The following is a 15,252-nucleotide window of genomic DNA, read 5'->3' on the forward strand; positions in this document are numbered from 1 at the left end:
TTTAGCGGTTTCCTTGCGGGCGCACACAAGATACCCAGCTGCTTACGGTCGTTGATGATAGTAATGATGAATGAACATTCCTTCATTTTACCACACCGTTCATCTTCACGTCTTGCTCTCGCTCACGCAGTCCAGGAAACTTTGCTTCGACTGCAGCAACGATCTCCTTCCACTCTTTCATGGCGCCACCTCCCGTGTCGCCACATGCAAGGCCCTTGTCGATCGGCTGCAGGATTTCAAACCACCCTCCATTGCCGACGTTCCAGTCGTCTGCCATCACGTCCAGATGCCGTTTCGTTGCAGGATGATTCCACATGGCTGTGTTCATTGACGGCGCAACCATGATGACCTTCTTCGCCTCGCCGTTCTCAGTAGGAGCAAGCTGGACGCCCTCCCGCAAACCATCGATCAACCCCGTCGTATCCCACGCCCTGGCCACCGAGCTGACCATATTGTCAGAGAAGCCCAGAGCAAGCTTCGCTAAAGAGTTCGCGGACAAAGGCGCAATCACCATCAGGTCAGCCCATCGTCGAAGTTCAATATGCAAGATACTGTCGCCTCTGACCCAGGGTTTGCGCCATTCGTCTTCATCACGGTAGATGGCTTCGACATTCTTGATCTTTGTGATCTCCTGCAGACCAGGCTGCTCTCCAGCTTGACCTTGCAGGAACTCTGCCGCTGAGTCGGATAGCAGGACGCGGATGCTGAGGTTCTTGTACTTGGCTAGGGCAGAGAGGATATTAGGGATCTTGATCGTTGCTACTGAGCCGGTGGCTGCCAGAAGGAGGTGATATTTGCCGTCGTGGACGTGATTTGAAGCTTTCAGAGGCGGCGCCGGTCGGTCGAGCTGAGCCTCGCTGCGTCTCTCATCTTGTAGTCCACGTATACCAGGCTCAGTTCGGGGAATGAGAGAAAACAGATGGAACGTTCCGTAGATGAGTGTACAGCTGAAGATGAGCAATACCGCTGTCCCTACTGTTTCCCACGACGGCAACATAGTCGTAGTCTTGCCATCCATTGTGAACTTGGGAGTAAGCTCATTATATGTTCGCCGAATGATTAGTAAAGGTTGTCCTTGGAGGTTCTGGCTGCTTCCTAAAACGGCATCCCTGCGTCATTGGTTGGGTGATGTTTCTACACTTCGAAGTGAGCTTGTACTTTGACACATTCATCAACACGACCACGATGTTTTCCAGGACAGCGTTCTCAGCGGTGAGCCGTCCTTATGCACGTCAAATGCGCACTGCTAATCCATCCAGGTCGCGCAAAACACGCTCCGCCCGCGCCACAACCCTCTCCTCTCGCCACGCTTCGCCGCCCTCCAAAAGTCCTTCCTATCAACGGAGGTTCAGAAAGCGATCGACAAGGCCGTATCTACGGCGCCAGTGGTGTTGTTCATGAAGGGTACACCAGAAACGCCACAATGCGGGTTCTCTAGAGCGAGTGTGCAGATACTTGGGTTGCAGGGCGTGGATCCGCAGAAGTTCGCGGCGTTCAATGTGCTTGAAGATCAGGATCTGAGAGCAGGTAGGTCTACATAAGCGTGGAAAAGATGCAGCCAGGGGCCAATAGGAAGGCTGTCGTGGAGGAGAGGGTCGGGCATAAGACCACATGCGCTGACAGAGTTCGTGCAGGCATCAAAGAGTACTCGGACTGGCCGACAATACCTCAGCTGTATGTCAACAAGGAGTTCGTAGGAGGTACGGATATCATGATGTCGATGCATCAGGATGGCACTTTGGCGAAGCTGCTGGAAGAGAAGGAGGTGCTGGTACCGGCGGAGAGCGACAGTGGTTCGGCCAGTAGCTCGTGAAGCCTCCCTGTAACAATATTGTATACTGCGACTACACTGTGATTGATCAAGCTCTTGCAATACTGTGTATCTAGGTGAGGCAAAAAGATGAGATCTTGTCCTGCACTTGGTGGTAGGTCGGTCGCTCTTTCCCTCGATATTCTACACGGGCAGACTTTATCTCGACGTCACCTCTTCTTCTTCTTACTATCGTCATGACCACTCCCCTTGCCAGACTTTCCTCGACGCCTTGCTTTCGTTACTACCATGCCGCTAGATTCGGCAGCCAAGGAGAACCGAGCACCTCGACCGGCCAAGATGGCAAAGGGCAAGGTCTCAGTCGGAAGTCTCTTCGACCAACAAGACCGCATCACCAAAGGCTCTAGTCGAAAGGATATCCGCGCTCCGCGCGACGGCGGCATCTCCAAGACTCACCGGCCGACGAACCATTTCTCGCAGTACACGAAACCGAAGAAGCCAGCGTTTCATCCAGCGTATCTCAGCTTCGCAGGTCCGTCGCTCCTCGCACATGGCTGTGGCATAACTGACGCCGAGCAGAAACATCGAACGACTACCGCAGTGCACTTGGTGTGGCCAACGATCAGCAGCTCAAGCCGATCCACGATGAACTCGTTGCGCGTGTTGATGGTTTCAATGTTCACAGCAGGACGGCGGAGGAGGCTTCAGGCCTGCCAACTGATGCCGACTATGACGCGCTCGGAGAAGATCATGCCGCGCTCTCGAGGCTCCTAGACGACGACGAGATGATCGTCCAGACCCAGCACAAGGACGGCACCAAGACGAAGAAACAAGTCAAGCTCGGCGACACCATGCAGGCTTTCGAGAAGATGGCCGCCACGAAGCGAGCCGAGCTGCAGCGCCTATGCAAGGACTTGAAAGACGTCGTCGCTGAAATCTCTGCAACCAGGGAGAGCATCGTTGCTACAGAGGCGAGCGATGTGAAGAGGGCAAGGAAGACTTTCAAGGCCGAGCTTGCGTCTATTGCACAGGATGCTGGCGCGGTGAGGGAACAGCTTCACGGCGAGGTCGAGGAAGCAAGGAAGGATGATCAAGCGTTCAGAGCTAAGATTCGCAAAGTCTTCGACCAGCTCATGGCGGAGATGGACGAGATGGAGTGAAGGGGAGCTCCTTGACAACAGCGGTGGTTCGCAGGCCAATTGCCCTGCTATGAGAATAGAATGATCCTCGCTAAGCCCTCATGGCATCCATAGTGGTGTTCTTGCTGCTTTCCAGCCGAGGCTGTCACTCCACGCCCTGCGTCGTTTCAACCATATGCATCGAAACACCCAAACGCCTTCGCTAAATCTTGAATTTCGCATCTCTGCCCACGCAAGCTCATTCGCCTATCAACAAGCTCACCTGCGAGAAGTCAGTCAACTTAGAACAGCGACCCAGTAGCTTCGATTCGGACTTACTGCCATCGCCATACAGCATAAGCTTACATATGGGCTCAATCGCTCCCCTATCCTCGCTGCTCGCCAGAATGTGCCCAGTGGTCTAGTAGACAGCATTAGCTTTCGAGCATTCTTCTGGCCACATAGTTGATATCGCACTCACCCAGACTTATTCCGATCAAGCCATGCCGGAAACACTCCGTGAAGATATGTGCAGGAGCAGATGAAGAGCAGCACGACCAGGAGGAAGGTTTGGAACTTGAGGATGCCGAACATCGTCCCGAGTCAGTCTTGGGATGGGTTCTGGCGGTTGTGTCAAGCTTGAACGCAGCGTTTGGATTCGAGCAGGGTAGATCGTTTTTATGTCGTTTGGTTATCCTAATCGCGTCTCGAAAACTGTCCTCACCTTTAGCCGCCAAGCGGGTGCAAAAGTGGTGGTCACGGAAAGAGCCGCCTTGCTCACTTCACATGTCGAGAACACAAGCGACACGTCTTCAATCGCACCAGACACATCAGCAAGAGCCTGATTCACTGCATCTGAGTGACAGAACAAGCGCGCCCGTTCCGCCATCAAAAGACCATTGTGCGCCCACGGAACCCGAGCACACCCCTTGATCACCAGCTCTGCGGTCACATCATTCCCATGCATATTATCTAGGACACGAGGCCCTTCAGTCAGACCCTCCCCGGACATCACCTATTCTTCATCCACAAACAACACCATGGCGGAACCTCGCGCCCGCCCGCGCAACAACAAGGCCGTCTTCACACCCTCCGAAGTCGCAGACCTCCTCTACGCCTTCGGCGACACCCACCGCACTCAGACAACACCCCAACCCCTCACAACCACCGTCAACGTCCTCGACGAGATCCTCACCGACTTCATCATCGAAACATGCCACTACGCAGCCCTCTCGGCCTCCTACTCGCGACGCCAAAAGATCAAGGTCGACGACTTCAAGTTCGTGCTGAGGCGCGACGAGCGGTTGTTGGGTAGGGTGTTGGAGCAGCTGTGGAGGGAGAAGAAGATGAAGGAGGACAGGAAAGTGTTGGACTTTGAGGGCGCAGAGCAGGGAGCAGGCGGGCTTGGGATGCTTGAGGGAATGGCGACGCAAGGTGGGGTTGAGGAGGGTGAGATGAGGGAGCGGAAGGGGAGGGGCAAGGGTAAGAGGAAGAGGAAGGAGAAAGATGGGGAGGATGGGGAGAAGAGGGCTGCTAAGAGGGTGGCGACGTAGCAAGCATGACACATCGGCGGGCGTGATTTTAGCGATGGCGTTGGCGGGTGCATTGATACGGACACATGAGATACCCACTCCAGAATGGCTGAGGAAAATACTATTGATGCCAGATGCGACATTGTCGGATAATCATGTCTTTCCGCTGCTCCTCGTCTGCAAGTTGGCTTAAAACTGCGCCATAGCCACACCGGTTGGCCCTGCGCTCACTCCTCAACCTCGTACGCTTGGATTCCCAGCCTTGTACTCGGAGACTGTCCCGATTGCGATCTTGGATCCGTACGACCGCGGTCGAAGGTGGAGTAGTGATAGTGGTGTGAGTACGGTCTGTCTTCATCACGTGGCTGTTGCTGGTTGTTGTTCTTGCTGATCATAATTCATGGCGATGAACAAGCTGGTCCTGCCTCGGCTTCACGACGCCACTTTGTTCAGCGCCGGGAAATCAGGCAGATTTGGTGCCTTGCTACCAAAAGATGGCAATAGCCCTCCAATCTTGCCCAGTGCCGTGACCAAGCCCGCCTTCACCGCAAACCCGGCAACCCAGACCACGTTGTTGAGCACTCGGATGCCGAGCTTGGTTTGAGGGTTGACGATCCAAGGAACGCCAGGGGGTAGGTCCTGCGAGCGCTCTGCGAACGGTCGGACCTGCTTTTCGTATTGCCTCAGAGCTTCCTCGACATCGTCGTAAGTCACCAGGCAGCCGGCGAGGATGTAAGCTCCCACCAAAGCAAGGCTGGTACCTTCGCCACTCAACGGTGAAGGACAGTAGCCAGCATCGCCCAGCAACGCCACCCTGCCATTCGACAACGAAGCACTCTTGGCCAGCGCGATCTCCTGTCCGTAGAAGTCGGATCCAGGCTTCTCAACTTCCTTCAGTACTCGTTGGGCCTCCCATCCGACGTCCTTGAAAAGAGTAATGATCTTTTGCCTCTGCTCCTCGAGGTCGCCCTTTGCGGTCTCACTGGCAGATGGGCTGATGTGGCACAGATAGGCGCTAGATGTATTTCGTTTGGCATCCGGTCTTATTGAACAGTTGAGACCCCCCTCTGCGTTGAACCAACGGCTCCACATGTCATCCGATTCCTGCCAAGGTATTGACAGGTAGCTGGCGTACATGCCTTTGCTGATGAGCTCAGTGTTTGCTTTATCGAATGCGAGATCCCGGGTTCTGCTTCTCAGACCATCGGCTGCAACGACCACGTCGAATCGACGTTGCTTGGTCGAGTTGGCGAAGCTGACCGTCACTCCCTCACCATCCTGCTCAAGCTTAGAGATGTACTCATCCAGCACGTACTCAACCCCTTCCGTCCGCTCGTAGATCACTTTCACGAGGTCCGCCCGCATGATCTCCAGTTCCTTGACCAGACTGCCTTCATTTCCAACTGGAAAGGCGGCGATGACCTCGTCCTTCTCGGTCACAAACTTCATCCCTTTGTCTTCGACACGGGAAGCCCACATTGCCTCGTCCACTCCCATGACCTTGATGACCTTGAGAGCTTCGCCACTGATATCGATTTGCTGGCCTGATGCTCGAAACGCGGGTGCTCGCTCGACTATGGTGCAGTTGTGCCCTGCGCGAGTTAGGAGGAGGGCAAGGGCTGGGCCTGCCACGCCCGCTCCAGCGATCAGGATGTTCTTAGGTTTCGACATGCTTTGGAAGACGTCTCTTCAGAACCCGTGGTGTGCGCTTCACCAAACGAAAGGGAGACAGTGCGACGGTTAAGTATAATAGAAAGAGCGTTGGAAGTCCCTCTACCTTGTTTGAGGCATGCTTAACTTGTTTGTGTAGGGCAAGGTGTCTGCTAAAATACCTGTTGAGCGCATATTCGTGACCGTAGTGACGCTCTCGTGCGGCGTAAAGTCGCCGGGCACAGGCGTGAGGTGGCCGGTTCACGGCGCCAAGACAAAGCACGTGGTCTCCAACCTCATCTGCTTCTCGCCGTTGGTGAACAACTGTGCACTGGTTTGCGAGCAGGTCGAGAACTGTATGTCCTTCCTTTGAAGACGAGGAGGTATTCTAGAAGCGCTCGAGAAGCTGGAAAGACGCTGACTTGCATGAACACATGTTCCCGTCTGGTCCGGAGCATTGGTCCGTTCTTCGTAATGGCGCAATCGAGGGGAGGTGTCTGCGGACACAGGCAGACTGGTTCAAGCTGCTATGTATAATTGATCACAGTCAATTGCAAGGGGGCCTTCCACACAGCTACTTTCGACAAATGATTAGAGACTCACAAGCTCACGGACTTGCACGGAATAATCGTCTCGTTCGGAGATCCTTTGGCCAGGGTTCGCGCAGGCCAAGGCTGAGAAGCTCGTCACCCTGCAGACTCTTCCGCGCGGCTGGACCCGAATCCAGGAACCCATATCAAACAACGCCGATGGAAGTCTCTGGGAACGATACGCATCTCCTGGTGTCCGTCTCGGCCTCAACTGTATGGCGTGCTAGCTATATCAGACTAGTACTCCTGGAAAATTCTACCTAACTTGGTTTGACACCATGTGGGAAGGCCTGGCATCACGTCAAAAGCACGCCATTGCTCTGAGGCCTGGGCAACCCTGATTGGGTCGTCATCCTCAACCATAGCGAACAATGTCGCCCGTGGGGACACGTCTTGCCAATGGGCTATCCAGGTTGCCGCCAGAAAGCGCAGGAGGGTGTGCCGCTGTCGTCAATGCCTGTGTTGAAGGTAGGATATAACGTTCAGTAGAGACTGCCCTTGTGTGCTTGCTCCTACCCTAGCACAGACTTGCTAGCATCCGCAGCAATGTCCATCCTTGACACCACGAAGGATCTGTCTGCTCTCTTTAGCCTCCAGGTCCAAACCACGCCGGAGGCCATTGCATTAGATGACGGTACCACCAAGTACACCTACAGCGAGCTTGAGCAGAAGATTGACGACCTTGCGGAAACCCTCAAGAGTCGTGGAGTTGCGAGAGACGTCCTTGTTGGCGTTCTCCTTCCGAGGAGCGCAGACTATGTCATAGCCTGTCTGGCAGCTTTGCGAGCGGGTGGCGCATTCCTGGTGCTGGAGCTCGCATACCCCCCAGAACTGCTCACAGATGTGCTGAACGATGCCAACCCGGCCGTGGTAGTAACGTACAGTTCCGAAGTTGGGAAGATCAAAGACGGCGTTTCTCTGGTTGTTCTCGACGAAACCAGCAATGGCGCGAATGGGCACGCTGTCAATGGGCACGCCGATGGCATTCCCAGCGACAACGATCTGGACCGCCTGGCGTTCGTTGCCTATTCCAGCGGAACGACGGGCAAGCCAAAGGGAATTGTCAATCCGCACAGAGCTGCGGTCCTGTCATACGACCTGAGGTTCAGACTGTCCGATCAGAAACCTGGAGATCGTGTGGCCTGCAATGTTTTCTTCATCTGGGAGATCTTGCGACCTCTCCTGCGAGGGGCTACAGTTGTGACTGTTCCGGATGAGACCAGCTACGACCCGTCAGCTCTCGTAGACCTTTTGGCTTCAATGAAAGTCACCGAGACGTTGATGACGCCTACGCTGCTTGCTGCAGTACTGTCTCGACACCCACACATTGGCGAGCGAGTACCAGAGCTGAGAACGCTATGGCTGAACGGCGAAGTCGTGACCACAGATCTGGCTCGACGAGCTATGAAAGCTTTGCCCAAAGTCCGTCTTCTGAACGTCTACAGCGCTTGCGAGACGCACGAGATTGCCTGTGGTGATTTGGCAGAGATGATGGATCCAGATGCCAATTACTGCCCGGTTGGCCCGCCTGTTGAGCCGCACAACGTTTATGTGCTCGACGAGAGCGGGCAGAAGGTTGAGCCAGGTGCGACGGGAGAGCTCTTCGTCGGCGGAGACATGTTGGCGCGAGGCTATCTCAGCCGGCCCGAGACAACCGCTAAAGCTTTCACAATGAACGAGTTCGACGACAGGGAAGGAGCACGGAAGTACCGCACTGGCGATCTTGCGAAGATGCTCCCGTCCGGACTACTTGAGATCAGCGGTCGTGTGGGCTCAATGATCAAGCTGAGGGGATACTCTGTTGTTCCAGGCAAGGTCGAGAACGCAATTGTCAGCCACCTGGCCGTCAAACAAGCTGCCGTAGTCGCCCATGGGGAGGGACTGGATCGCCAACTCATCGCTTACATCGTCAAAGACTCAGATGTCGCGGAAGAGCGGCCGGAGATCGATGTTGACAATGCTGGCTACAGCCCAAAAGCTCGCAAGATTCTTTCTGAGCATCTTGCACAGTACATGATACCTGCTCTGTGGGCCGAGCTTGATTCTCTTCCAACCCACGAAGTCTCTGGTAAAGTCGATCTCGAGCGACTGCCGCCGCCAACACGGCCCCATTCGCCCGCCAGCAAGAAAGAGGTCAAGGATCCGATCGGCATTGACGCTGTCGCGGAAGTCTGGGCAGCTACGCTTAAGGTGCCACGAAATATCTTGATGCCAGACCACAGCTTCTTCGACCTCGGAGGGCATTCGCTCTCACTCGCCGAGCTCGCAGCGAAGCTCTCGAGAAGCTTCGGCTTCCGTGTTCCAGTTGCACGGCTTGCTGACCCAACGACGCTCAGCAGCCACGTGCAGACTCTCCGTGATGTGAGAGACGGCCAGATCGCAGCAGTTCAGGCAGACCTTCCAGCTGTCTTGCGAGCAGACTCGCAGCTTGACAAGGACATTGAGCCATCGAACGCAAAGATCACCTCCCTCAAGGCGGCCGACAATGTGCTTCTGACCGGCGCCACTGGCTTCTTGGGAGCCTTCTTGCTCAATGACCTGCTGGAAGGCACATCTGCTCATATCATCTGTCTCGTCCGCTCTGCTGAACCGTCAGAGCACGATGTCCCAGGCTGCATCGCAAGAATGAGGCGCAACTTGATTGATTTGGGCCTGTGGAGAGACTCGATCATGGAGCGGGTGACGATCCTGCCTGGAAACCTGCAGCGGAAGCGCTTCGGCCTATCGCCAGACACCTTCACGGATCTCGCTGAGAAGGTTCAAGTCATCATCCACGCAGCAGCGATGGTCAATCTTGTCTACCCGTACGCTGCGCTGCGAGCGGACAACGTCGGCGGTACCCGCGAGATCCTCCGCCTTGCTTGCCTTGCCGGTGCTACGGTCAACTACGTCTCGACCAACGGCGTACTTCCACCGTCAGCTTCTGGCTTCGGCTGGCCCGAGGACTCAATGCTGTACGTTGATGCTGTGCCGGAGAAGATCAGCGACGGCTATGGCCAGACGAAGTGGGCAGCGGAGCAACTCGTCTACGAAGCCGGTCGCCGTGGCCTGCCAGTCCGCATTCTGCGAGCTGGCACAATATCTGGTCACAGTGCAACTGGCGCCGCCAACGCCTGGGACTTGCTCACAGCACTCTTCGTTGAATCAGCCCGCATTGGCTATGCCCCCGATGTTGAAGGCTGGAGAGCTGAAATGACGCCCGTCGACTTCGTTTCCAAAGCCATCGTTCATTTGGGCAACCAGACCCATGCTAAACAGCTTGTGTTCCACCTTGGCGACCCGGATCCAGTAGACACGAAGCAGGTGTTTGATGATCTCGCCGAGCTGGGATACCCAACCAAACCTTTGCCGTGGGAAGAGTGGGCGGATCTCTGGACCGAGAAGCGAGGTGCTACTTCTGGTGGCGATGGAGCCTTTACAGTAGACGTCCTGCGCGGCGGAATGCCAAGCGTAGAGTTCTTGCAGGGTATCGTGGTGCTCAACAACGCACAGACGCGGCCGTACCGTGCGATCGTGGAGAGACCGAAGGTCGACATCGTTCTACTCGAGACCTATGCCCGCCACTGGTTCGCTCGTGGCTGGCTTCCACACCCACCCAAACTGCAGCTCGCGCTGGGTGGTGCAGCACAACCGGCTCGCAAGAGCATCTTGACCGGTAAAGTCGCTGTGATTACTGGCGCCTCGTCTGGTATCGGTGCCGCCGTAGCCGTCGCTCTGGCACGAGAAGGCTGCCACATCGCGCTCGCCGCTCGTCGTACGGACGCCCTCGAATCCGTGAAGCGCCGTCTCGTGGTGCGTGAAGGAAAGGTGATCACGAAGAAGACAGACGTCACCTCAAAGTCCGACGTCGACGCTCTGCTCCAGCTGGCTGAGACTGAGTTAGGGCCCGTGGACATCCTGGTTTCTTGCGCGGGCGTGATGTACTTCACCATGATGACCAACCCGGCCAACTTGGCACAATGGGACCAGACCGTGGACGTGAACTGCAAAGGCCTGCTGCACTGCCTCTCCTCGACTGTCCCCAGCATGCTGTCCCGCGGCGCTGGCCATGTGGTCGCTATCTCCTCTGACGCCGGGCGGAAGGTCTTTCCAGGTCTTGGTGTCTACAGCGCTTCCAAGTTCTTCGTTGAGGCTACGTTGCAGAGTCTGAGGTTGGAGACTGCAGGGAAGGGGTTGAGGGTCACGAGCGTGCAGCCTGGCAACACGGCGACGGACCTGTTGAATATGAGTTCCGACCAGGAGGCCATCAAGCAGTACGGCGAGCCCAGCGGAGCGGCGATACTGGAGGCTGATGATGTGGCAAATGCAATCGTGTATGCTTTGAAGCAGCCTGAGCATGTGGCGGTGAACGAAGTGCTGGTCGAGCCGAGAGATGAGCCGATATGACGGCATGGAGTTGAGTAGTTGAGTGCTTGGATGCATTGGCTGGCGTTTGCTCGTTGGATATGTGTCTGGAGGATCTCACATCCGTGGACGTATGTCCTTATGATTGATTTATGACGAATTGTCGTTGCAATGTATAGCGGTTGTGTATGCTTTGTTCGGTCTACTTACCTTGCTGCATACCTCCTCATTTCTCATAGCCACATTCCTCATGTCGTGCAATCGTTAGCCCTCTGCAAGCCAGTAGAGCAGCAGTCATTCAGCCAACGCTCAGTAATCATCCCATCATCTGTGCGCGCCCTGCTTCATCTTTTCACGTCCCACTGGCCTCTCGATAGAACGCAAGGGTACCACCAGCACCGGCCGTCACGAAGCTCTCGTTCCTCGCCTGCGCACCCTTCACCAACCACTTGACAGCCCACAAGCACTTCTCACTCTCCGTCTGCGTCGCCACGCACTCTCTTCTCTCCACGCTCCAGATCTTGACCTTCCCATCGTACCCGCCGCTGACCAAGAACTCCCCGCTCCAGTTCCAATCCAGTGACATGATCCAGCTTGCGTGACCGCTCAAGTTGGCAATCTGTCCGCCAGACTGCGTGTCGTAGAGCGCGATGATGCGTGCGTCCCCGGCTGCCGCTAGATATCGGTTGAGAGGCGAGAACTTGAGCGTGCGGACCGGTTTGATGAGGCCCGGCAAAGAGTGTGTGAGGCGACGGGTGGTATTGGAGAAGATGTAGATGCTGCCATTCTGGTGACCGGATGCTGTCAGAGAGCCGTCGGGTGAGAGGTCTACGGAGAGCGCGAAGGAGCCTTTGGTCTCGTACTGCGTTATCCGCTCTGGCGTGGTGTTGGATGGGGAGAAGGTAGTGGTGTCGTAGACATTGAGCCGGCCATCGTGGGTGGATGCTGCAAGGTATTGGCCGTTCTCGCTGAGGGCGAGGGCCCACGATTCACCAGAGTCACTGGCATCGCGTTCTTTCTTGGTTTTGGGAGGGAGGATGTCGCCGCGCTTCGTCCATGTCTCCTCGCCGTTACTCTCGTCAACACTTAGCTGCCATACGCGGACCTCGCCGCCGAAACCGCCGCTTGCTGCTACTTTGCCATCGGGACTGGCGCAGATATGGTGGGCACCCAACGGATGTGCTTTCTCGAGCGTTTGAATGAGCGGGTATGGGTGTTCATCTTCTGCGGTGTCGGCGTGAATGGTCTGCCCGCGTATGCGATGCACTCTTATGCTCGAGTGGCCGGACGCGACGAGGAGGTGTGACGGTGTTGTAGCGAGGGAGAAGATGTCCGCGGATGGCGCTGCAGGATCGGGCGGGAGGGTTTGCGTTTGGAGGTATTGTTTGGACTGTGGGCGGAGGTCAGTAGGATGTCAGTGGGAGCGTACTTCGCGGGCCAGTTACCATTGTTGCTACTGCTCGAAGGGAATGTTCGGTTGCATGTTTGGATGGGCTGTGGTCGAGAAAGACGAAAGAGGAAGGAGCGGGGAATTCTTCGCGCTCTGACGCGGTGTCACATGTTAGGAGCCGCAGAGTGGGAGAAAGCAACGACAATGATATGTTTAGATGATCATGATACAAGCAAAATCGCTATGTTCAACGCTCGGAACGCCAGCACATATCAAAGACAAGACTCTACGCTCAATGCTAGCGAACAGGACTCTTCGCAATCTCCGCTCCGTACCTCGACACGTTCTCCAGCATGATCGTTGAGTCGCTCGATGCGTTCTGGTAGAGCAGCATGCTGCCGCCGTCTATGAACGCCGCGGAGAGCTTCGTGCCGACTGCCGCGGTGACGAAATTCTCACTGTCAGGCGTTAGCTGATATGCGATTTGTGAATGCGTAGGTGACAACTCACAATGTGTCGTAATGGTTAAAATTCGGATTCAAGATCCCGCGAGTTACCTTCCCATCCTCAAGCTGATAGTACACGTACTCGGTCTGGCTGTCGTCACTAGCAACGGCGATGTCTGAACCGACAGCGATTGTCTTGTTTGCCCAGGACTCTGGAGTCTCTGTAACAGCAGTATGTCAGCAACTGTCTTCGATCTCCCCAACGTAAGACCTTCAACTCACTATTCTCGTTCCAGCCCCACTCGCCATCAGTGAAATCATTCCAGAACTGTTTCACCACCCCCGAGCCTTTCATCCGCGTGTACAGATTCAAGAGTTTCCTGCCTGATCCTTCATCTTTCACCGCACACGCTATGCCCGAGCTCGTATCGGCTCTGTTCCAGAAGTCTGTCTCCCACCAGCTCCCATTGCCGCCGAAGTCGTATCTCAGCATTTGGACGTATCCGTACTGGGAGGGGTAGAAGACACGAATGCCGTTCATCAGCTCTTCGCTCGCGCAAGCCGCAAGCCCAATGCTATTCGGCGCTACGGTATCGCGGTGAATGACGTGTGCTGCGCTCCAGGATGTTGCGGTTGATGTGTCCGAAATGTTCTCGGTGCTGTTCGTGGTCATGATGTTGCCGGTGTCGGTCACGAAGAAGATTTGGCGGTAGTGTTGATTGTCGTAGTCATACGAGATCGCAGCAAGGGGCGAGCCGGGGGTGGCGGCGGTGGTGACGACTGAAGAATTGATCTGGGAGTGTTCGGAGAGTGACCAGGTGGAGGACTTGTAGGAATTCTCCAGTATGCGGCCGGAAGGGTCTTGAAAGTAGGTGAGTAGTAATTCAGGGTCTGATGACGAGATCGTAGTGGCTAGGCCTGTGTTCGGCATGGTTGGGAGAGGAGCATTCGAGGCGCCATCTGAAGATGACCTGGAACACACAAGTCAGCGACAACGTTCGAGCCATAAGACCTTGCAAGAGCTCACTTCTTCTTGTTCAGCAGAGTCCCCAGCACACCACCCAGAACTGCGCCAACCACTACTATCAGAACGATCGCAGCGATGAGGATGATCAGCATCCGTCTGCTCATCCCCCAGTATCTTCTTCGCCTCCTTCCAGAATCAACCTCCTCTTCTGATACCCCAACAGCCTTCCCATTTTGCATCCCGTAGCCCTGGTCGAGCGGTCCATCGTACTGCATCCCCTCATATTCCTGCCTGTTGATATGCTGAAGCCCCTCCTCGTCTCGAGACATCTCCTTGCCATCATCGCCATAAGCCGGTTTCGCGTGCAGCGCTTCAGGGACCAACAGAGAGGACTTCCTGTCTTTGGCAAATTGTCTCCGCCAGAGTTCGTCGTGCGCAACTTCAGGTGCCTCGCTCGGCGGCAGAACTTCTAACCCTCCATGGTCCAGCGCGGTATATTTTGCTCGACCCATTGATTCCTCCTGCGCATGGTCTTTTCTCTCCATATAGTAGTTGTCCAGCAACAGAAGAACCAAAAGTTTAAGATGTGACAAAGAAATATGAGAAGGAACAATTGCCCTACCTGTCAAGCCTCGATCCTACATAGGTGCGCCTCCACCAGTTCCATGTTCTCCGATGCGTCGATGCATGGTATGGTCAGCCCTGCATAATCAGTCGTTTTGGCCCCAGGTGAGGTTGTATCTGGGCTTCTGGCCACCCGGACAGTATTGATGTGGCTTGCACTAGCGGCAGATACACGGGATGAAAGACGTTCTGTACTGCTCCTCAGCCTCCACCGTCTCGAAACTTCAGCTTCGTTGAAGATGCGGTCGACTGCGCAGGAGTCAACAAGAGCACGTAAACGATGGGCGCCTGACGACAAGGAGAATCGACCATCAGACATGGTTTCTCCAGTGACAATGCTCCCTGAACTGGAGCCTTGTGGTCGGCTTTCGAGGTGCTTGCTTGAAGGATTGCCGTATGCCGTCCCGCGCTGGAGGCCTTAAGGTACCTGCATATACCTCCTATTTGAAGTATCATCATGTGCATGCATGCAGCAACCATCCTGCCGCGCAACAAGAGAACCTCAACAAAGTAACGATAACCCGCGTCAGGGTTGTGTCTGCATCTCATATACCTCAGGTACAGTGGCACATTCTACGAGGCGCAGGCTACGTCGAGAACGTGCAGTTAACTGCATCAGGTCGAGTGCTGAGTATACACATTACTCCTCAAAGCCCCTCCATACTACGCAGTTACACTACGCCTCCATTCCAGCAGGCTAATCAGACGCCTTCGCTCCCACAACACAGCACAAAAGAGATGCTTCCTGTTCCAACATACTCCCTCCATCCATTCAAATCCCATATCAGACAAGCCCACCCCTCTCCAAAGCAAGCTTATA

The 15,252-nt window shown here is 55.3% G+C and overlaps 8 protein-coding genes across 8 annotated transcripts; 4 read left to right on the plus strand and 4 right to left on the minus strand.

The window, feature by feature from the left end:
* Positions 1–82: 82 nt before the first annotated feature.
* On the minus strand, positions 83–1,018 carry LTR77_010404 (uncharacterized protein; the record flags this gene model as incomplete). The annotated part of the gene is made up of 1 exon (XM_064807624.1): positions 83–1,018. One exon carries the CDS (start codon positions 1,016–1,018, stop codon positions 83–85), a length of 936 nt encoding a protein of 311 aa, XP_064654133.1.
* Positions 1,019–1,185: 167 nt separating this feature from the next.
* Positions 1,186–1,813, plus strand: GRX5 (monothiol glutaredoxin grx5; the record flags this gene model as incomplete). The annotated part of the gene is made up of 3 exons (XM_064807625.1): positions 1,186–1,212; positions 1,260–1,527; positions 1,635–1,813. 3 exons carry the CDS (start codon positions 1,186–1,188, stop codon positions 1,811–1,813), a joined length of 474 nt encoding a protein of 157 aa, XP_064654134.1.
* A 246-nt stretch (positions 1,814–2,059) lies between these two features.
* Positions 2,060–2,931, plus strand: LTR77_010406 (uncharacterized protein; the record flags this gene model as incomplete). The annotated part of the gene is made up of 2 exons (XM_064807626.1): positions 2,060–2,303; positions 2,351–2,931. 2 exons carry the CDS (start codon positions 2,060–2,062, stop codon positions 2,929–2,931), a joined length of 825 nt encoding a protein of 274 aa, XP_064654135.1.
* A 998-nt stretch (positions 2,932–3,929) lies between these two features.
* Positions 3,930–4,614, plus strand: LTR77_010407 (uncharacterized protein; the record flags this gene model as incomplete). Its single annotated transcript, XM_064807627.1, has 2 exons — positions 3,930–4,371; positions 4,556–4,614. 2 exons carry the CDS (start codon positions 3,930–3,932, stop codon positions 4,612–4,614), a joined length of 501 nt encoding a protein of 166 aa, XP_064654136.1.
* Positions 4,615–4,853: 239 nt separating this feature from the next.
* On the minus strand, positions 4,854–6,092 carry LTR77_010408 (uncharacterized protein; the record flags this gene model as incomplete). Its single annotated transcript, XM_064807628.1, has 1 exon — positions 4,854–6,092. One exon carries the CDS (start codon positions 6,090–6,092, stop codon positions 4,854–4,856), a length of 1,239 nt encoding a protein of 412 aa, XP_064654137.1.
* A 940-nt stretch (positions 6,093–7,032) lies between these two features.
* On the plus strand, positions 7,033–11,047 carry LTR77_010409 (uncharacterized protein; the record flags this gene model as incomplete). Its single annotated transcript, XM_064807629.1, has 2 exons — positions 7,033–7,129; positions 7,188–11,047. 2 exons carry the CDS (start codon positions 7,033–7,035, stop codon positions 11,045–11,047), a joined length of 3,957 nt encoding a protein of 1,318 aa, XP_064654138.1.
* Positions 11,048–11,357: 310 nt separating this feature from the next.
* rec14 (Ski complex subunit Rec14) lies at positions 11,358–12,453 on the minus strand (the record flags this gene model as incomplete). The annotated part of the gene is made up of 2 exons (XM_064807630.1): positions 11,358–12,395; positions 12,451–12,453. 2 exons carry the CDS (start codon positions 12,451–12,453, stop codon positions 11,358–11,360), a joined length of 1,041 nt encoding a protein of 346 aa, XP_064654139.1.
* A 240-nt stretch (positions 12,454–12,693) lies between these two features.
* Positions 12,694–14,353, minus strand: LTR77_010411 (uncharacterized protein; the record flags this gene model as incomplete). The annotated part of the gene is made up of 4 exons (XM_064807631.1): positions 12,694–12,853; positions 12,906–13,062; positions 13,124–13,812; positions 13,869–14,353. 4 exons carry the CDS (start codon positions 14,351–14,353, stop codon positions 12,694–12,696), a joined length of 1,491 nt encoding a protein of 496 aa, XP_064654140.1.
* Between the last annotated feature and the right edge of the window lie 899 nt (positions 14,354–15,252).

This window comes from Saxophila tyrrhenica (assembly GCF_035928015.1).
Source record: "Saxophila tyrrhenica strain CCFEE 5935 chromosome Unknown scaffold_23, whole genome shotgun sequence".
NCBI classification, from domain to species: Eukaryota; Fungi; Ascomycota; class Dothideomycetes; order Mycosphaerellales; family Extremaceae; genus Saxophila; species Saxophila tyrrhenica.